Source organism: Tiliqua scincoides, chromosome 3, assembly GCF_035046505.1.
Source record: "Tiliqua scincoides isolate rTilSci1 chromosome 3, rTilSci1.hap2, whole genome shotgun sequence".
Taxonomy (NCBI): Eukaryota; Metazoa; Chordata; class Lepidosauria; order Squamata; family Scincidae; genus Tiliqua; species Tiliqua scincoides.
The window spans coordinates 60818498-60841299 of record NC_089823.1 but is presented as its reverse complement, the minus strand read 5'-3'; the positions used below and the strand labels follow the sequence as shown (position 1 = coordinate 60841299).

General features: G+C 41.5%; 2 protein-coding genes across 4 annotated transcripts in view; both read right to left on the bottom strand.

Moving 5' to 3' along the window:
- The window catches only part of MRPS6 (mitochondrial ribosomal protein S6), a 36939-nt gene extending 14959 nt beyond the window's left edge, over window positions 1-21980 (bottom strand). Inside the window, exon 1 of the mRNA XM_066621843.1 lies at window positions 21857-21980. Coding sequence (XP_066477940.1) covers window positions 21857-21901 — 45 coding nt within the window. The 5' untranslated portion in view covers window positions 21902-21980. The remainder of the gene's footprint in view (window positions 1-21856) is intronic.
- Window positions 8771-11215, bottom strand: SLC5A3 (solute carrier family 5 member 3). Of its 3 annotated transcripts, none has more exons than XM_066620236.1 (2): window positions 10242-11095; window positions 8771-10133 (listed from the first exon to the last, which is right to left on the bottom strand). In XM_066620236.1, the coding sequence occupies exons 1-2, from the start codon at window positions 11078-11080 to the stop codon at window positions 9068-9070; spliced, it is 1905 nt and encodes a 634-aa protein (XP_066476333.1). In that variant the 5' UTR covers window positions 11081-11095; the 3' UTR covers window positions 8771-9067. The 3 variants fall into 3 exon arrangements, with proteins under 3 accessions (XP_066476333.1, XP_066476332.1, XP_066476331.1); XM_066620235.1 differs by having other exon boundaries at window positions 8771-10599; window positions 10687-11095; XM_066620234.1 differs by having other exon boundaries at window positions 8771-11215.
- Window positions 21981-22802: the final 822 nt, after the last annotated feature.

Genomic DNA, 22802 nt, shown 5'->3' with positions numbered 1-22802 from the left:
CATCTGGAATGGGAAGAGGAGGTTTCACCATCAATTATTCAAGCCATAGCTGAACGACTCCCCCCCCCCACCGACCTGAAGTAGGTCTGTATTCAGTACAAAAGAGTATGCAAGGTACACTAAACTAGCAGCAATTCCATGCATCAACCAGTATCTTACATCAGGGGGAAGGGGGTTAAAATACCTTGCTACTTAATAGCATTTTAGTGTACATTTGGCCAGGTACAAGTAGTAACTACGACTTCAGCATATGGAGACATTATAGGGGTAACATACTAAAATGCACAATGCTCCAAAACAGCTTCTACCTCACTCTTGCAATAAGCAACTCAGTTGTGGCACACATCATTATAACACTGGCATAATTGTCACATATATGATAAGGCACTTGCTACTATTAAAGGAAGTGACACCCACTTCTGCAACTTTGCTCCTACACCTGCTCAGCTGCCCCATTCATGGGGTGGGGGGGGGGACTCATACCAGCTGCATCTCCTACAGAAGCTGTGGTATTTTTGATCAGCTATAAATCATGTAGTTTTTCAAATTTGGCCCAAATTTTGGGTTCTCCCCTCCTTTCCCTCCTCTAGTCTATTGCAATGACACTTGCATTTCAACTACTTTCTGGGCTCTTTCACTTTCCAGCCTTCTCATGAAGCAGTGTGTGTTGGTTTTCAGTAACTAGCCTTCTAAAGCAGAATGGGGCTCCCTTGCCCAGTAGCAGAGAGTCAGCTACCAAGGCTCAAGAATTCTTAGCCCTAACACATCTGGGACATCCAACCTCCTTTTGCAGGCAACATGCACCTGTGTCATACAGGTTTCTGGTAAAATCAGCCTTTGATGGTTATTCCTACCTTTCCTCATAACCCTTTTGTTCTACTGGTTATTGTTTGTCCCTTCAGCAGTGTCTGTGTGTGTGTGTGGGGGGGGGAATTGTTGGGTTGTTCCCCCCTCTTAAAAAGGGGAAAACTATACCGCAGCAGCAGCAGCAGACCTTCCTTTGCAAGAAATGTGGGGCATGGCAAAGGATAAGAATGTTAAGCACTAACAAGCCTCAGCCATGCTCATTTGCCATCAGGCAAGAGCAGCCCTTCCCCTTCTTCTGGAAATCAGTAACAAACATATATGTGTTACCTCAAGGAGTGTCTGAAGTGGTCCTTAAAGCTAGCACTCCATATATTGCTTTAACTGCTCTGATTGCTCAGAGAGAAAAGCAGGATATAAATCATTTAAACAACAACTAAGAGTATTTAAAAATCAGTGAAAATATATTCTATTTCATTTTCTACCACCCCACCCCACCCCCAAAAAGTCCAGAAATATTTATAGGTTATTTTATATTTTTATTGAAACTGTACAGAACATGTTCAAACAATAACTTGTGACAGGACCAAATGACATACTGAAAAAGAATGTCAACTGCAAGAAATACAGTTTTAATTATCCAAATACTCTCTAATAAGAGTTTCATTTTGAAGACTACAGCAGGAGGCAAAAAAAAAACCAACAATAGGTGGCACACAATTTATAACAATACACACAGGGCTAGCAACGAGAACCAAGTTTTGCATCAGAGTTTACTGGAGTCATTGATAATATTCTATATATTGGATCAAAACATTCTTTTTATCATAAACGTAGTTATGGAATAGCAATGTACAATTGTATTAGTTTTCTTAATACTTCTAGATCTATATTTCTACTATAAGAAGTTTTAAACAAGTTTCCTTTCTTATCAGATCACAGACATTTTAGAAACCTTGTCCAGTACGTTCCGGAATTGACTCACTGCACCTGTATGCCCCTTTGTTTCAATTATTATTAAATATTTGAGTGGTTTTTAAGGATTTGACATACAGCACACTATCATTTGGTTCTGGTCTGCAATATCTTTTCACTTTTCTAATGTCTCTTGAAAACCAAAGCAATTCACCGAATTATAAAAAGCTGTACAAAAAGTACAACAGCAATAAACACAGAAGAAAAAACATTTGCATATCTAAAAAACTTTTATAATACTTATATATCAAAAAAGTACAAAGTAAAATCATCATCACATTGACATGACTGAAAACTAAGAGGATGAACAAAAAAAGATTACTCTAGCAATATTAGAAAAGAATTTGCTTTCTTCTTGAAGAAGACTACTAAATTTTTGCACAGCAACTAGTTTTATATTCACCTCATTCAAAAGCACATATTTAGACACAGTATTGTCAAAGGGCATCAGACATCTTTGCTCAGGGTCTTGACTTTACTTACCCAATAAAGCTAATAAATGCTATGGGGGGGAGTGTCACCAGATGTCACTATGTAACTTATTTTGTGTTACATACAATCAGAACAAAAATAATAAATCATTTGCTTTACACCCCCAAAAAACTGTTTTTGAAGTAAAGAAAATTCTGCCAACAAAGAGTTTTCAGACTTCACAGTGAAATTAGAAATCCTAATTCTAGATACAGGACTTAATTCTAAAACTATTCTCTATCCTAGAGCTTGTTTAAAGCACATTTAAAAGCCACCAAATTATACACAAACAATTTCTCTCAAAAAGATCTTCAACACACTTCACACACCTTTGATTTAAAACATCACATTTAACAACTTATTTTTAAAACATTTACTTTTAAGGGCACAGAACATACAGTATACTGAACAAAGTATCAGCATATTAAATACATAATCCATGTTTTAAGCTTTTCCTTAAAAAACTAGATGTGAATTCAGTGTTTCCCCAATCTCTTGCAGGAAGAGATGGAAAGAAAATGTGTCACACACACCCTAATTTATCCTGGGATAAGGACTGAAAAATAAAGCTATAAGATTTAAAGCCACCACATCTTTATCTATAAGTGCGTTCATCAACCATAGACAATAGCCCACACACCAGCCCTTGCCTTCTTTAGGTAGGTATTTTACACTAGCCAGATTATTTGAGGAACAATAGAAGTACCATGCTGAGATTTCTGAAATAATGGAAGGAGGGAAGGAACAAGACAAGAGTGTGGACATTTACTTTCCATCATTCTATGCCTGGAAAATAGTTTAAGCACAGCAGCAGCAGCTTTGGCATGAAAGGAACAAGAAGCTTTCCCAGACAGAAATTATATTTTCCCTGAATACAGTGCAACAATAAAGCCCTCATATAGCTTTCTTCAGGTAAAACTTTTGACTATTTAAATATGCAAAAATGAAGGTATGAGTGTCTGAAGTCAGCATGATCAAGTGTCACATTCACATGCAAGGCAATAAAAGTGGACCCAAAAGGAACAGCTGCACAATTGGCCAGGGCCATTGTTGTGATTTCTTGCCAGGTACTGTGTCAAATCCCTGCCACTAAGAAGCCAAAGTGCTTCCAAACTGGGAGCTGCGGAAACCAGCCAGGGGAGCCATGGAATCTTGGCATTGGACTGTACAATGCATTGGACTGTATCTACAATGCATTGGACTGTATCCCTAACGTGGAGCTGCGACCAATGGCCCAGTAGGTCAAGGAGCCAACAGTCAAAAAAGTTTGGGAACTACTGGCTTAGGCTCTGTATAAACAGTGGCAGTTTATGGGGTAATTAACTGTAATTAACTTTTTTTGTAGGAGGCTAATAAGGATCCCTTCAGTCTATACTGCAAATCTCAAAACAGAGGGGCATATTTATGGAATGAAACAAAACTTTTTATAGTATTCAGCCTAGAGCAGGGGTGTCAAACTAATATCATACAGAGGGCCGTATAGCATTCGTGATGCGTAAGTGATGTCATTAAGCAGAAAGTGATGTCATTAAGCAGGTCATGATGAAACAAAGCACTTTTTTTTCACCTAGGAACTCATTAGCTCCAAATAGAAAAGAAAATACACAAATCTTGATCATAATTGCAAGCTATGAGAGAGTCCAATTATCATGTGGGCTGTCCCTTCAGCAGTGACACCTCAGCCAGCTTAGCAGCTGGGAGCAGCTGATGGTGATGCTGGGAGAGGCCAAGGGTCAGATAAAGAACTTCTGTGGGCTGCATCCGGCCCCCGGGCCTTATGTTTGACACCCCTGGCCTAGAGGATCATCAAAGTTAGAAATCTTACTCATTCGCAAGACTGACTTAAATGGAGCAGAAGACTTTACACTGCTTTATAAGTTCAAGATTGCTTACTCAAAAGTTATTAGCAAAACTTCCCCGAGGGTCTATAAAGCACTATTATGAGGCTGGAATGCTGAAACATTTATCTTAAGGATAGGGTTTTAAAAAATTCACTTCTAAAGATAGTCACATATCATAGGGCTACATAATATAACAAAAAATCTTGATATACATAGCTTAAAAAAAATTCTTTAGACCTAGTATGCAGAACAATTAGTATGTCTTTTTAAACTAAACAATGAAGAAACAACCATTAATAGTTTGCTCAGGCTACAACCTGCTGCTTTAAGACTGGAAAAAGACATAAGAGAAGGATTTAGAAAAATATAAATGCTCTCTCATGACATAAATGTAAAGCATCCATGTAAAGAATCAGCAAAAAGAATCATGATGTAAAGAATCAGTCAGAAATAAGTATTTTCATCACAAATGAGATGCCCTAACCTAATAAGTTATATTTTGTTACTAAAAGGCACTGTAACAAACTACTGCACATTTACTTTCTTACTTTAAAAGGAAACAAAAGAATTATAGAATATCCTAACAGGAATGTTCAGTAAGAAGAGCAAAGAAACAGCAAAAAAGGAATGAATGTGGTTAAGTCTGATTAATTATGATTCCTGCAGCCATAAAACTGAATTAGAGGTTACATCGTAAGATATATTTAGAACTCTTCTACTAAAGAGATCAACAGCAGGCAATAAGGATGCCAGGTTCTAGGCGCTCATATTCTAGATGCCACAAGAGAGTACTCAACACAATAGCATCTCACACTGGTCCAATAATGCCTTTGCTCACCCTTATTTCCCCAACTGTGATGATAACTGGAGCAGGAGGGGACACTCACATATTCTTTCACTGCCTCCACTGAGTGACAGGGACATAGCAGATTCCAAGAGCAGCATCAGAACTTATCAGATGTCTGCCTGAATAATGACAACTAATACACAAACTAAGTAGACAATGAGCTTTTTTCTGAAAGGCCCAAATAGAATAACTGACAAGTAAATTCTTTCCATTAACTTTGGCAAAGTTTTCCATTCTGCTGAAACTGGGGTGGGCCAATATTCAGAAGTATATGCACTGTACTATCACTTGAAAACATGGCTGTATTGCATTAATTTAAAATAAAAACCAATCTAGAATGAGCCATATACATTCATAATACTGCATAAGTACTGAGCTGGGATTAGGATAGAGGGAGTATTAATCATTGCTATTATGATGTGGCAGTAAGGCCTGGAATATGGTTTAAGTCAAGGCATCTTGGGGAAGAGTAAAGGGTGGGAGCCAAACAACTGATCCCTGAGCTAACCCACTAGTACAAGGCAGCACATCTTCATCATAACCTTCTCTGCAAATGCCAGCAACAACTTAACAGTGATCATATTTATTCACATCCAAAGAATAGCAGACCTTATTCATGCCTTTTGGCCAAGGAATGCTACTGGATTAAATAGGTCTTGGCCTCAGTGCACAAGGAAGCTCTCAATTCATGTACAGTGATGCCTCACAAGACCAATGCCTCGCGCAACGAAAAACTCGCAAGAGGAAAGTGTTTTGTGATTTTTTTGGTGACTCGCAAGATGAATTTTTCTATGGCCGTGCTTCGCAAGATGAATTTTTTTGCATTTTTTTTTGTTTTGGTTTGTTTTAAATCGCACTTCGCAAGACGAAATTTTCGCAATATGAAACGACTCGCGGAACGAATTAATTTCGTCTTGCGAGGCATCACTGTACTTGTTGTGAACAGAGAGGCCACTTAATCAAAACCATTCTAGTGCACCACACATCTGCCTGCTTTAAAATTACATCAATTAAAGAAGACCAAGACCGTTCAGCAGAATATGTATATTCCCACGTAGTAAGAAGTTGGTGCTGCAAATTACTGAAAAAGTTGTTCCACTGAAACCATAGGAGAAAAAGCAGCACAATTTCTATAGTGTCATTCATATACAGTAAAACCTGCTATAATGCAGGGGGAGGAAGAGATATGTTACCAGAAAGTCAAGAATGTATGAAATAGCACTATAGGGAACATTCTTAAAGATAAGGCAGGAAACTGATACTGACCGACTTCCAGAATGTACTGTTCCCATTAGATAGAATAGCTGTCAAATACTTTAGGACAGGGGTCTCCAAATTTTTAGTAGGTTTAGTAAAACATCGTATATTTCACACATTTTTGCAGGCTGAAAAACATTTAGTTTTATAAATCCATGAATGAAATTTAGATCAACAAGTTTTGGGTCTTTTTTTGTAACCAGCATGATACAATTCAGAAAAAAAAAATGTGACATTACATAGAAACAATGTCGTGCTTAAACTGAGAAATGATATATAAGGAGTAAAAAATGTCAAACATTAGCAAAAGCTCTAACAAAAAAAAAAGTTGCTGCAAGTCAGATAAAACCTTGTAGCTGGTTGTGGTTTAGAGACCCCTGCTTTAGGACAAACTACAGGTGGGGCTTATCCATGGGGGATCCAGTCTCGTACCCCCACAGATGCGGAAAATTGCAGATAATCAAATCTCCTATCTTCAGCCCCTTAAGCCCTCCAAAGGGGGCTCTGGTCCCCACCAGAGGGCTTCAGAATGGCAATTTCAGCTGAAAAAACACTACTTCTGGTTTCCGGAGGGAAACTGGAAGTGATGTTTTTATGCCATACAAGGCATTCTGAGACCCGAGGAAGCCACTGGAGGGAAACCCTCAGGAAACTAGACATAGCATTTTTTCAGCCAAAACGGCCATTCTGAAGAGTGCAGAGGCAGTAGGTGGACACATGCTGCCTATGCAAGCTTCAGAAAGCCCTCCAGAGGGCTCAGGCGGGGTCAAGCCTGGCTCAACCTGGGTCTCCCAGACCCACGTTGAGCCAGATCTGCAGATACACAATCTCCGGATATGGAGGCCCCACCTGTATTATAAATCAACACAAAAGGAAGCAGGGTACAAGGAGGTATCACTGTACATGGTGCTTGACACAAATTAAGATCTCAGCCCAGAGGGATTTTTAGTTATTCTGGAATGTTGTAAGTTGCTCTGGGACCAAGACTAAGCATTTGTGGAATAACATGGAAATGCATTTATATAATTAGATTTGAAAAGTTAAAGATTTACTACTACATCCCAAACTATATGCACCTGAGCGAGGAAAGCACAAGACTTCCCTTCCATGTTGCAGCCACCAGGTTAAGTGAGTAGAAAGAACTTTTTCTCTGGTGTGGGTTACAACTGTAGAAAACTCAGCGGCCATAATGCTTACCTTAGTACTGAAAGTGAACATTATGAGTCATATTATGAAGCAAGGAATTGCAGATCGTAGCCACATAGGTACAGCGTTTCTCCTTAGAGGAAAGTTTACTTGAATCAATGAGATTCATTTTAAAACACATTCATGCAGAAATAATCTTATACACTACTAAATACATTTTATTTCCATGGGATTTAAGGTGTAACAGTTCTGGATTGCTACCTTGGTTCATAATCCTTAAATAGCTATACTAGAATACTCCTGTATAAATCGGTTCTGCCTTGATAATTGTAGTCTTACTTAAACAGCAGCTTTCATAACAGTGAATCAAGACATACAACCTCAATCTGAAAGAACACAAATGTCTTCAAACTGGAAAGTACTAAATAGGTCTTTTCTCCCTCCCTGGTCCCACACCACCTCAACAAAAATAAACCCAACATGTATGATAAACAAAGAGAAAAAACTTCTATCTTAGTATTCCTAATTCCAGTAAAGACTTATAAGCAGACACACATTTGCATTTGTTGCTTCCATATCCATCTCTCAGCATTTTCACACAAATCACTGTGTTGCAGGTAATATCCAGCTGCCCTTGAAATAATAAGGATAAGCTTCAGATAAGGTTTGGTCCAGGTTTTATGAAAGGGGTGCCTAGGTTCTCTCTTATATATTGTGGAGAAGTTGGATAGCAACCCTATAGAGCAGCTATTCTCAAACTTTTCAGTCTCAGACAGCCTTGACACTCCTAAATGGAGTATCAGGGAGCCCCAGAGCATGTGCAGAGTGGCACAGTGCTGCGGGAATGGAGAGCATCTGCTCCTGGGCTCCGAGGAGAACACTGAGAAATGCTGCTATAGGAGAATTAGCAAGCATAATTCAAATACAAAGATGTTATCAGAAACAACATATTTCCATATACAAATTGGTCTCCTGCCTCTCTTCCTAGGCCTTCCCCCTATCCATATCATCCAGTTTATTATTTTTACATGGCTGTACAACCATCTATATTTGTGTATATGCTTGTTAGTTTATTCATTGCTACTAAGACCCCACTCTAGTTATTGAAAGCAAATTTATTTTGATTTTATTTAGGAAGAAGAAGAATAGTTGTAGGCTTAATTACAAAATTTCAGTCCCTTTAAAATATCAGAGATTAGCTAACATTCATTTGGAACATTTGCTTTTGTTAGAAACCTAGCTAGACCAGGTGCTTGAACACCTGGTAGCACAGCAGAAGGAGTGAATTAGGAAGAAATGTTATTAGAATAGAAAGAAATATTGGGACAGATCAGAAGATCATCTTCTGATATGCAAAAAAATTCTGGACCACTATTCATAATGTATACTTAAAATCTCATTTACATTTTATCACTTTATCTTTGCTAGACCTCTTTAGGGCGCTTTAACATTCTTATCTTTTAGCACACAGTAACCTCTTACTTTGGTACATTAAAACCCAGCATTTTAAATTTTATAATCCCCCATTCTGCATTAAAGCAGAAATAAACCCAGTGGTTTTCAGATTGGTTGCAAAGTAATTTGGTTGACAATAATAGTGTAAAAGATGCCTGAGATGCACACACATACTTACATTCACACACTTCTTACAAACATAAATATTTCTTGAGGGACCTGCATCTCTACCTCTATATGCTCAAGCATATCCTTAACTTTCATAATCCATTCACAAAGAGAAATAAACAAGCATGAATATTCCAAGTGAACACACACCAAACAGTCCCATATTTAGGAGCAATTTAACTTTTGGAGTCTCTTCCAACATTTGCAGACCAATAGACTCTTCTTCCACCTTTTCATGGAAAGTGTCCTTGTTCATGTTTTCACTTTTAAAGCCACAGAACCAGTCTATGAAACTCCAGTGCTTGTCATTACTTTCAGTTTCTTCCTCAGTCTTCTTTGCACCCATAAGAGCCGCTTGCCCGTTAGAATAACTATCAACTGGTGTCTCAACTTCAGAGTTACTTATAGAAAACCCTGGATTGCTGTCATCTCTGCAAGTAATTAGAAGATTAACATTTTCCGGCTGATCGTTTTTAGCATTTTCTTCAGATTTCCCATTTACAGAGATATGATTGGAAGTGTCACAATATTTTAAGACGGTCTTCTCTTGTGTTTTGAAAGAGTTTTCTTCTGAAGAGTTTTCTTTCACAGTTCTGTTTTTTACAGACCAGAACGTTGTCATCCGAATTTGTTCCTTTGTAGGTGGTGGTGTAAGAAGGCTTACTGTTATAGCTACGATTCCAGTGATCCAGAACAGTGCAGTAGCAACATACATATAATGGATATTTTTGATGAAGCCCGGCCTAGTATCTGGTTGGTTACACTCCGGGGCACGATAGACAAATGCCAATATCAGACGCACAGCTCCCAAAGCAAACCCAACTATTCCACTAAAGAAGGCCCCTTGCTCATTGCAGCGCTTCCAAAATATGCCCAAGAGAAAGAGAGCAGCCACTGGTGGAGTCAGGTAGCCTGCTACTTCTTGTATATAGAGATACATTTGGCCTCCTTGCATTTCCACTATTATGGGGACCCAAGCAATGCTTATGACGACCATGAAGGCAACAAAAACTCTTCCAACAACCATTAGCTCTCTAGATGATGCATTCTTACGAATGAGAAGCTTGTAAACATCAAGTGTGAATATGGTACTGGCACTATTAAATATAGAATCCAAATCGCTCATTAGTGCAGCAATCATTACAGCCATCATAAGTCCACGCAGACCAACAGGAACAAGTTTCATCACAAGACGTGGATAAGCAATGTTAGAGCATCCAGCTCGGTTTCCACAAACTTGCATGCAGTGTTCTGGATTGATACATGCAATGTCATCAGTAAACAGTATCCGTGAAATCATACCTGGAACAACTATAATAAACATAGGCAAAAGTTTTAAAATCCCTGCCATTAGGGTGGCTCCTTTGGCATGAGCAATGTTCTTTGCTGCTAAAACCCTCTGAACAATGACTTGATCTGCACACCAGTACCATACAGAAGCTGGTGTCTGTCCCAAAAGGAACCCAGGCCATGGAATATCTTCATCCGTTGGTTCACGCAACATTTTTAATGAGTCAGGCTTTGGGTCAACGTGACAGGAGTTTGTATTGGAAATATTGTATGTCAGCAAGATTGATGTAACATTGGGTGATGCCAACATGTACCTTCTTTTAACCTCTTCAAACCCACCAACTTCTGTGATACTTATGAACATCAGTGTGAGAGCACCAATAATCATAAGCAAGGCTTGAATAGTGTCCGTATAGATGACTGCCACAAGGCCTCCAGTCACAGTCAACAGTGCAGTCATCCCAATCAACAGTATAACTGACAGATAAAGGTTCCAGCCTAGTGATTCTTGAATAAACAATGCACCTGAATACAAGTCAACTGAAAGTTTGGTGAATATATACAGAATGAGAGACAACACTGCAATGTATACTTGAATTCGATGCCCTCCAAAACGTTTGGACAAATACTCTGGCATTGTGTATATTCCACATCGTATGTAGACTGGAACGAAGACCCATCCTAAGAGCTGCAAAAGCATTAAGGCATTGAACTCCCATGCCCCTACAGCAAATCCACTTGCTGCTCCAGATCCTGCAAGCCCAATGAAGTGTTCACTCCCGATGTTGCTCACAAACAAAGAAGCACCAATCACCATCCAGGTCATAGATCGCCCCGCCAAGAAGTACCCACTTACAGTGCTCTGATTGTATTTCCACATGGCAAAAAAGCCTATGCACAGTACAAGCACAAAGTACAGTGCCACAATGGCAATGTCAGCTGGTTCCAATGCCGCCCTCATTTCTGTAAACCAAGTAATTTCCAAATGTCGACGTCCAGGTCACAAACCCAAAGCCTCAGTAAGACAAATAAGTTTAGTTCTACAAATACTCTGGATCAAATTCTTTGTCCATTAGTTTGCTATCTTGATGGTAGCGGTTGTAGGTACACCTCTGAGAAGACAAAATTTGTTTTCCGCTTCTTAAATACTTAGCGTGCACTTTTATTCGCCAATCCACAAGAGCATCACCATTAACTTTGTTGATGTAGGAGAAATTCTTAGTTGCAGCTAAGTCTAGTGAGGCCTACTGTACCAACCCTGCAAGGCAGCAAAGACAAAAGACAAGGAATGAATTAGAGAAAACTTTCACTGAGAACCAAAAAAAAAGTTCTGCAATAATAATTAGTTGACGGGAGCTTTCCTTTCCTTGTAAGTTTTATGTAACATTTTGAATAAGGAAAGAAATATCTTTCAAAGACTCTATCAGAACACCTGTTGTTTGCTTTGAATACAAACAATATGTATGCTTCTAGTCAACAGAATTGTGTACAAAATGAGAAAGCATCAATAACAGTCACTACGAGTCTTTATTTTGGTGATACATGATCATATTCAACTTACAATATAATTCCAAATGGTACTTATAGAATGGTCAATATCATTAGTTTGGTTCAGATGACCCAACAAGCCATGGTTTGTTGAATCATGAGTACCAAGCCTACACATTCTCCTTCATAAAGAAATCATGTTTTTTAAGCCACAACTGTATGTGTTGGCTAAACCTAGGAGCTGAGTTTTACAAACAAGGATATGAAACTGGAATTTTATCCTGATTTCTAAACCCTTGTTACTAAATCACAGATCCTGGATTTCTACAACATGGAAAGTTTTAGTTTAAAACAAGAATTCCTCAGCCCTAGCTACGCACCACAACTGAGGAAGGACTATGTGGCTTAGTGCACCTTTACTTTGCATTCACAATCCAACAAGCCATGGTTGTTGGGTTGTCTGAACTGGCCAATGTGCACGTTAGTAGCACACTTATGATATACCACCATCAGCTCACATTCAGAGTAAATGCTTTACTGAGGGGCAAGCAAGTTGAAAACAAGCTGAAAGCAAGTCAAACAATTGTGGGGAGGCTTCTACTTGCCTCCCCAAACAACTACCACCACTACTCTCCTTGCATTAAATCAAAGAAATGTAGTACTATGGCAGCTACACATGTATATGCATGTCTACTCTCTCAATCCAGACTTATAAGGCTAACTTTAAAGCTTGGAATGAAAGTAAGAATAAATATACAAACACTCAAATATAGTAGTACTATGCTGCATTTCTCCAACTGCAGTGCTTACAGCAGCAGGAAAAATACAGCAAGCAGTGGGCATCAAACAAAGGGAAGGATCAGGGAGGAAAGGAGATAGGAGTCTAAGCAAACAAGGTTGCAAATATCAAAGATGCAGGAACTTAAAAAAAAAAAAAAAAGATGACCAAACTCTGGTAGCACAAGCAGAAGGGCCTTATAGTCTGCCTGGATTGGAGCAGGACAACTCAACTGTGACACAAAATCAACACTAAACTGTAGACTCACACCAATGTATAGAAGGGGCGGCATACATGTGTACACTATCTTCTTTTTTGGACTTGATTTACAGCACGTGCCCAAAAAGGCATGACATGACTGCTGTTAAATAAGGGGAGGGGAAAAGAAGACAGATCTGGGGAAACCTGGCAAAAGCATACAAAACTAGACTGGTTACATTATATGCCACTAAGTACTATATAATCTTTCCTACAATGGTACAATATCCGGCATAGAATGCAATACAAATCTATGCAAGGTGGATAGGGCTACAGGCCAAAGGAAGTCCTAGACTGCAGCATACTCCTGGCCTACCCAACTGGCCCTCCCAACTACACCTGGGAAGGGTAAAGTGTTATAGACTGTGTATTTAACTTGAATATTTCTCAAAATAGCTACCATCTTTTTTCTCACCTCTTAGAAAATAATATCTCCCTTGCTTCTTTTAAAGGTCAGTTCAAGTCATAGAAAACTAACAGAAAACATGAACAAACAAGGTAATTCGTTAACAGGGGGAATGTGGAAAAAGGTATTGGGGTAAACACAGAAAATGAAGCAGTCAGCTAAGGTAAAGGGAGTTAAGACACATGCAAGACAAGTGTGCTTGTTTCCAGTTGGTATGAACTCACTTAACATGGCAGTTAATTATTATGTTCCCAAATTATACAGAGAACACAGCATACTATGAAAATAAATATGAATAGCTTACAGAAAAAAGTTTACTGAACTCTTCAGAGAGTGGCAACAGAATGCCACTGTCTTGTCTTGTGTGCTCCCTGAGACATCTGATGGGCCACTACAGGAAGATGCACTATGAGCTACAGGAAGCCGATCTAGATGGGCCTTTGGTGGGGCAACTCTTATATTCCATGAAGGCAACATTACTAAAGGGCTAAGAACTCAAGTGCTTAAATGGCTTAAAGATTGTTTAGAACATCATTCCTCCTTTCCCTACATACTTGGATCTGTCAGCATCTAAATCCATGTCTAAGCAGTTACTGCACAAGACAAATAGAAGTTAAGGGTGTGTACACACACACACACACACACACACACACAAATCAGAACTATAAGAGACAATGATCTGGGGGGCGCTATGTAGGGGAAGTAGAAATCAAGGGCCCCTTTGGTACAGCTACCATGCAACAAGTTGGCAGTGTCCAAAGCAGGTTTGTACAATTATGTTGATTAAAAATGTTTATATACTGCTTTTCAACAAAAGACTTCACAGTGGTTTATATACATAGCCACTGGAAAAGATACTAACTGGACTGAACAGAGATAGTTGCTCTCCTTTTGCTAAATATAACCACCATTTTAAAAAGGTGCCTCTTTGCCCAGATAATATGGTTGACAAGACAGCATGCCAAGGTAGCACCCTGAATATGAATATTTTTAACATCTGTGCCCAGATACATTGTGCCTCTGAGGGCTCAAATGGCCCTCATAATGCCTTTTCAAAGGCATAAAAATGTCACTTCTGGATTTGCTGAAAAACCAGAAGTGACTTTTTTCACTTCTAACAGTCATTCTGAGGCCGTGGACTCAGCTAGCAGAAGAGCACAGTTCCCTTCGTCTCTGGATAGTGGTGAGACGTCCCCAGTATCCACGGCTTCAGGTAACCACAGGGGTCCAAGAACAGAAGCCCCGTGGATACAGGAGCACGCCTATATTAACTTCTCTGACATCTGTTTGATTTACAGATAATGGGCCTGATCTAATGAAAGTTAGTTGCATTAAAGTGCCACTAAAACCAATGAGACTTAAGTGCCACTAATTTATTCTTGTCATTTCAACAAGCTCTTCCATTACTGGGAGCTTCTTCCATGGCCTAGCAGAGAAATATCAGTCAGGATACTATACAGAGTTATTTTACTGAGTATCTCTGGGTTTTCCTCAACACAAGCTTGCTATATTTTTCACCTCCCTTTTTCTTATACGTTTTAGATATTAAATTATGTTTACTTTGCAATTTTGCATTTGAACTCTGAAGATATTGGATATTGTACAGATATTATTCAACCCCACAAGTGTGTCGTGGGGGTTTTTTCCCCAAAAAAGAAATCACTACCATGGATTACAAGACTCCTGAGTAACCAGACAGAAATCACAATGGTTATTTAGCACTAGAGCCAAAATGTGAAATTAAGTATCATCAGGTCCAACAGGTCTACCTCAAAAACAAGGTGGAGACAGAATGAGGTATCTAATATTACAAACTAATATGCACATGAAACTTGGGGCCCAATCCTACGTCTGTCCTGCTGTACAGCCAGCACTGAAACAGCAGCCACTGTATCATGTGGGGCAGGAGAAGCAGCCAGAAGTCACCACAGGGTAAGGGAGCATCGGTTCCCCTCCCCCAAGTAGCCTCCGCAGTCCTCCAGTACTGCCCTCCAGGGGCTTGTCCAGGTCTCAGAATACCTTATAAGGCATAAAAACGTCACTTCCGGTTTTCCCTTCAGAAAGGGGCCAAACCAGAGAATTCGGTATCTGCAGTTTTCAGTATCTACAGGGACCCCTCATGGGATGCGAGAACGGATCCCAAGGCCCCTCCTGTATAATTTTCACACAGGCAGATAGCATATAAGCTCTTCCCTTCTGGTCAGCCTTGTCTTATTCCTGTCTAATGCCCATTCTCCACATAGGCTCCTCTTATCCTCCCTTGATTCCATTCTCAGTATGTCTCCTGGCCCACCAGTTTCTTACACCTCCACTGCTCTTAAGCCTCCTACTTCCCTCATCTTGCACCCCACTTTCTCACAGTATCTTATTAGGTTTGGTGCACCAACCCAAGAGGCAATGTCCAAGTCCCACAGTAACTATCTCTCTGGATGCCCACAACCCACTAGAGAAACCAAAAGCCTCAGATGTTTCACCAAGGACTGACTTTGGTCCATGAACCATACTTTGAAAAGTACTACTCTACAATATGAGATTACTTTAACAAACTTTGTTAGAGAGGTAATTTTACCTCTGCTAAGAAACCATATATACAACCCCAAATATCAGCAGTGAGTTATTGCTATCAAATGTTCTCCCACTGCAACAGCGACTATAACTCTTCAACATTATTGATACAAGTACATTTGGTCATTTTTCATTGCCTCCATTACTGAACAAGAATGAAATAACCATACACAATACAATGATTAAACAACAATGTCCTACCCCAGTGCTTTTCAGACTGGGGCGTCACGACACCCCAGCCTGAGAGCCCTGGGTAGTTCTCCCTTAAGGGGAGGGGCGTGGGGAAGGCAGAGACGCAATGCTCAGCATCGCACCTCTGATCTGGGCACAGGGGCACACTGCCACTCAGCCCTGCCTGCAGCAGCAGCCTCCTAGGGCTTGGGGGAGCCCAGCGCCAGCCTCAGCAGGACTCCCCAAACAGCACAGGGCCCACCAGAAGACAATCGCGACCACTTCTGGTTTTGGGATCGTGAAACAGGAAGTGGTCGTGATCGTCTTCTGGAGGGCTTTGCACTGCATGGGGAACCCTGCTGAGGATGGTGCCAGGCTCCCCCAACCCCCAGGAGGCTGCTGCAGGCAGGGATGAGTGGCAGCGCGCTTCTGCGCCCAGATCAAGGGCGCAATGCTGAGCATCACGTCTCTGCCTTCCCCCCGCCCCCGCTGCCTGCAGCAAACAGTGGTTCTCAAACTCTCCCAGAGGGTTTGAGAACCACTGTCCTACCCTTTAAGACTGAAAATGAAAACCTGTTATGACAATGAGACTTTTCTAAACAAACTCATAGAGAATTCAGATACAATATACTAGTTTAGTTACTAACTTATGCTATCTATTACAACTGTATAAATCATCAATTGCGGTTCAGACACCTCATTTAAAATGACTAGGCACCATGTAAACTAGTAAACAAAACATTTACAAAACTTTGTGCTGCCAACTACTGAAATATTTTGTAGATAAATATTTAAGTACTACCCCAAACTCTAACCAGCTAATCCAAAAAGGAGGCTAGTCTATAAATAGTGCACTTCTTAAAAAGGTAACCTCATTGAGCTCTATGAGGACACCCTGTACTCAATAAAAGCTGCACATTAAATGCTATGAGCAGGATCCAGATGACTGTGGCTGTCCCGCCTCCTCCTTCACCACCTTAAACACACTCACAATCTTCTCCAGCCTCCAGAATAAGAGCATGGAGGCTGGAGCTAGAGAGAAAAAAATTGGAAGAAATCAGATATGCATACACCTTGCATGAGTAGATCTACTTGATTCCATTCTATCATTACATCCAACAGTATGCAAGTGTTCTTGTTATAGGTAACAAGATTGAGATGCTGCCATTAACTCATTAGAAGAATCTGCTTGGCATGCAGAAGAACCCAGGTTCAATTCCTGCCATCTCCAGGGAAAGACACCAGCCTAAAACCCTGCAAAGCAGCAGACAGTCAGTATAGATAAAACTGAGTTAGATTAAGTCATTTCTGTCCAACGCTGCATATACACAACAGGGACCAAATATGTACATCTGTGAAACAGGGAGAAATAGGCTAAGGATGCAATTCTATGTTCACTTACCTTAGAGTAAGCTCCATTGAACATAGTGGGACTTCTGAGTAAACATGTACAAGATTTCATGTAAGGCAGCTTCCCACTTACCTATGTTTAATAATGAAGATAAAAGGTTTTACGGCCTAAATGAAGCCTTCATCCAAAATATATAGGCCATTTCAGCTTGTTTACACTCTGTTTCAACCTATTCTTACACCTAATTATGGTCTGTGAAATTCCTTTTGCTTTATATTCCACAATCTACACTTTTACAATGCCAGCTCTTCATTTGACCATATCTGGTCTCACAATGCACCATTTAATGAGGGAAGATTGACCATAAATCAAGGGGACAGTTACCCTACATTGCTCACCTGAATTCTTTACTTCCACCTACCACCAACTATGAACCCCACTAAGCAGTCAGGGCAAGTCATTTAAAACTGAAAAAGGCAACCTGAATTGTCTCTGCTGCTGCTTCCAACCTCAAGATACTTCAAAGATCTGTCAGTTACACACATAGCTCTCTGATATCTAAAGATATCCTGTTACCTTTAAATGCAGGCCTCTCCCTTTCTGTACTGAAACAAATCAAAGAGGCACACAGGCAGAAGATGCTGATCTATGCTCCTACCCAGCCTGCCCCAATCACATCATCTTTCTCCTGTTCTACATGTGAATCAGGAAGCCCCACTTCTAAAGTCACATCATGACATCATGTGCAGTTTGGGTTCGAGTCACACTGTGACTTAAAAGGTTTACTGCCATATAGCTGGATGGGATGTAATTAGTCATTCACCTGATTACCTGGAGAATTCTGCTACTTGCCAAAGGTGAGCAATTAAGTACCACTCATACTGATGAGGCTATATTCAATAATGCACATCCATTTTTAATCAAATAACGGAGACTCAGAGCTAGCAAGAGACAACAAACGGGCACCTTCAAACGACAAAAGATGGATCTAGCCTCTCCTAATTTTACCAATGTAGTTGTCTAATAAGTAAAACATGATTCTTAGCCATAAACCAAGTGAATGTCCAGTTTTCCTCACAAAAGCTGACAAAGGAACTGAGGAAACGAGCGCATAATGACCAGGTGAGATGTTCAGGGAGCTTCTGTTTTTTTCCCTACCATTCTTGTTCCTTTCCCTCATTTATCCATGTCTACCCCTCCCCGTTAGTTTTGCACTTCCAATATTAACCCATACCTCTGTACTGAAGCCTGCCAGACTCACATAAGATTACATCTCTAGGAACATTTATCTTCTACCAAAATGAGACATCAGAAACACTTCAGAATTCATGAAAAGGGAGTTGCTATGTTGTAATCATGTATACTAAAAAGTTATATATGGAATTGATCAGGGTTCCAAAATAATTTGAAATCATGAAGCAAGTTAAATTTACTCAGAAGTTTAATAATAAATGAATTCTAGGTTTACAATTTTTCCATTGTTAACCAAGTTGACAAGCTCAGTAACAAACCAGATTACTATGTATGATGTTTGATGAAAAGCCTTGTTGTGCCCTGGCCAGGTAATAGTTTTAGCAAGAAGCCTCTTATCACCCTCTTCTGGCAACTATACAAAGCCAAAAGAAAAAAGAAAAAAAGAAAGACCATTTCCTCTAGCCTGCTAAACTGCTTTTTCACTCATTTAGAAACAAGTTCGATTAAAAATCAAAGTTGCCACTAACTTGGCAACTTCCAAATATGTTTAGGACTGCAAGCTAAGCTTCTCATCAGATGGGGCTTTAAAGACCATTACATTTATTGAACAACAACTAATACTACTTTAGATCAATAGCCATCAACCTTTTATGGCCCAAAAATTGATCCCTATGTCCTAAAATGAATATTGACTCACATGACCAGTGTTTATTTAGACAAAAATAGCAAAGTTTAAATACAGACCAAAATTACCAATTCCTTCTTTGTGATTTCTACCTTAGTCAGTCCCCAATTTATATTTTTGAAGGTATATACTCAACTTCCACAAAATTTCTACAAACCATTCAAAGTTAAACCACTCCTTTGACATCATCCCAAAACTATCAGCAAATGGTCAAATCCAGTTGGAATCGCACATTTTATGGCAAGAGTAAGTGAATGTACTGTAGCTGTGCTAGACTTTCTCTTCAGCCCATGTTTTTGTAAGCAGGAAACCTTTGTACACCTCTGATGGGAGAACCATTATATACTATATATTAAGAGGAGAGTTGACACCAACAGAGTGACAACTCCCTTTTTCATGCTTTTTGACAGTTATTTTATATCATTACTCTAATACAGGGGTGCCCAAACCCCGGCCCTGGGGCCACTTGCGGCCCTTGAGTCCTCTCAATGCAGCCCTCAGGGAGCTCCCAGTCTTCAATGAGCCTCTGGCCCTCTGGTGATTTGTTGGAGCCCACATTGGCCCACATTGGCAACTGCTCTCAGCATGAGGGCAACTGTTTGACCTCTTGCGTGAGCTGTGGGATGAGGGCTTCCTCCACTGGTTGCTGTTTCACATCTGTGATGCAGTAGCGGCAGCAAAGGAAAGGCCAGACTTGCTTTGTGCAAGGCCTTTTATAGCCCTTAGCTATTGCAAGACCTTCACTCATTCATATAAGTTCATCTTTATATATTCATTTATGTAAATTTATTCAAATTTGAAATGTGAATTAATTCTTTTTTTCCCTTGGCCCCCAACACAGTGTCAGAGAGAGATGTGGCCCTCCTGCCAAAAACTTTGGACACCCTTGCTCTAATATCTAAGAATAACTCAAAAAGAAGATAGTACTTGCACATGAGCACATCTCTGTACTTCACAGGACTGTAATTCTGCGGTCCCCTAAAGCTATAGTATTTCAAATTCTGCCCACTTTATCTTTAGGTTATTTTAAATTCTGCCCACTTTATTTATCATTTGGCATTTATCTTTACCTTATGGCAAAAACCAGGGGTTTTATAAAAATTCCAAATTAGAATAAGATACAGAAGTATACAGACACACACAGAACAAGCAGAAGACAAGGCTTTCCAGTAGCTGCAAAAAACAAGAATGCATACAGCACCCAAAAAGCCTACAACACAAAATCCAAATCTAAACTATTGTGCTTGTGTGTGCAGAATATACAGATTACAACTTCTGATCTGTATCACTACACAAGGTTCTCCATAAGCACAACTAGAGGGCACTACATTCAGGCAATTCTGTCAATACATACAAGTATTTCAGGGCAGTGTTTTGAGAACAATTCATCATGAGAAGATGGTGACTGTCAACACCTACAGGGGTTAAGAGCACACATGGCTTACTATCCTAGACTAGATTCTTTTTTAAATTATCTCCACACCTGCCTCGTTACTTTTCACCAACATGAATATGGGCAGTAGCGTAGGCAGCCCCCACCAGTATTTCAACATCAATTTTACTGACACTGAAGACAACAAGGCTTTCTACAAGACTTTTTTAGTCACTATCATCAGGGAAGTGAAGCATGCGTCAACCTTGGAAACAGTCAAAAGAATTCCCTGCTATAGCCCTTTACAACTTCAGTCCTAGATAAGCTCTCTCCTATGTAAGTGGATGCAATTCATTCATGCTTCTGTGTACACCGGAAATCAAAATCTCTGGGAAAGGAGCAGTATGTAGAAAGCAGATGGCCCTTGCCAATTAAGTATCCCAGCATCTAGTACAAATCATGGTAGTTTCCAAGACAAGAAAGAGAAGGAATCCTAGGAAGCAGTTGTCAGCAGGCAGAGCAGTCACCCAGAACTGGCACCAGGTAGCAAGCGGGGGATGCGTGTTTCCATGTCTTGCTGTGTAAATGGTCCTCACATGTGAGCAAGCAGACCCTTCCCGGTTCATGCCTCTAGAGAAGTGTTTCTCAACATTTGTCTTCCACCGTACCACCTCACATGATCCACCTATTCGAAGCACCCCAGAAGTGACTGGCGATGACATCACCACCAGGTACTTCTGGGGTTGGGAGGCCAAATGCAAGGTGGCAAACACCAGTAAGAGGCTCAGGGTGGATGGGATGGCATTTTCGAGGATGGAAAAGCATGAAGCCGAGCCTCCTGCCCATTTGTTGGCATGGCTCAGCACCTCAAGTACCACTGGTGGTGCTCATACCACTGGTTGAGACACAGTGGTCTAGAGCAGGGATGTGTGGTGGGTGGGGAGACCGGTGAACCAGAGCCTCCCCACTGGAGTCTTTTGAAAAGCACCTCCCTCGGCAGTGGTGCTTTTCAAAGGACTCCAGTGGGGAGGCTCTGCCTCACCTGCCTCCCCCCCACCAGCCATCCTTTCACAGGACTCCAGTGGAGATCAGGCCTTTGGCAACTGCGCAAAGGGGCCCGCGAGAAACGGAAGCAAGCAGGCCCTCCCTCCCCGGAGGGGACGGGCATGCAGGGCTGACGGGAAGAAGTGGAGAGGCGGAGGTTCGAGACTGGAAGCGGGGACTTAGAGAGGAGGCGGCAGAGGACACGAGGGGGAAGGAGAAGGACAGGGGCGCGCCGACCCGCCCGCCCGGGGACCGGACTCCCTTCGCCGGCGTTGCGCACAGCCACTCACCCTCTGCATGGCTTTCAGGATCAAAGCCAGCTCATAGCGGGGCATCTTTGCAGCAGGAGGCTGCGCGCGACCAGTCCCAGGTGGTGCGGACTAGGAGGCGGCGGGCGGGCGGGCGGGCGGTGCTGTTTAAAACAAACCGGCAGCTGCGCACAGGCGGTGGGGCCGCCCCATCGCTTGCGTCAGGCGCCGCCGCTCGCCCTTCCCGAAGCTTCCTCCGGCCGGCCGCTGGCTTGGCGAGCGCGCAGTGCTGTTTCCTCCAGGGCACCGTGTCACTTGCATGCACTTACCTAGGAGTAAGACCCGCCAAGCTCCTCTGGCATCTGGGCAGCTACCTGCGTGGCGCGCACTGTTTGCCTGGAAAAAGAGCGAGCCGCACACCAGGCTTGCAGGCGGGCCCGCCCCCCTTTCTTCCGAGCGCCTCCCCCCTCCGCATGGTCGCTGCTGCTACTACTGCAGGGAGTGGAAATTTCCACCGCGTTCCCCCCCCTTCCTCCCCCTCCTGAGGCCACACAGGGGAAGTCACGGCACAGCGAGCCCCTGCAGGTGAAGCCCGCCTCTTGGATGCAGCAAGCCCTTCTCCAAGCAGCCGCAGACGGAGGTGCCCAGGGGAGCCCATCCTGCTGGCCTGGCAGGAGCCTGGCTGACTCGCCAAGCTCAAGTCTGGCTTCAGGTGGCAACACCACGCCAGTGCCAAAGAGCCCAAGCCCATGCGTGTCTACTCAGAAGTAAGCCCCATTAGTGAGATTGGGCTGTAGGGCATTCCCATGTTCAGTGCACATTCCAGTAACATTGACACAACTTCATTCCAGTATATGTTCTTCAAGTTATGGGCCCAATCCTCTCCAACTTTCCAGCACCAGTGCAGTCCCGACGTAAGGGAACAAATGTTCCCATACCTTCAAGAGGCCTCTGTGACCACCTCCCTCACCACAGGATGCAGCACATG

Excerpts from the sequence above, each read along its gene's own strand:
- SLC5A3 (XM_066620234.1), bottom strand. The coding sequence starts at position 11,215 with ATGAGGGCGGCATTGGAACCAGCTGACATTGCCATTGTGGCACTGTAC.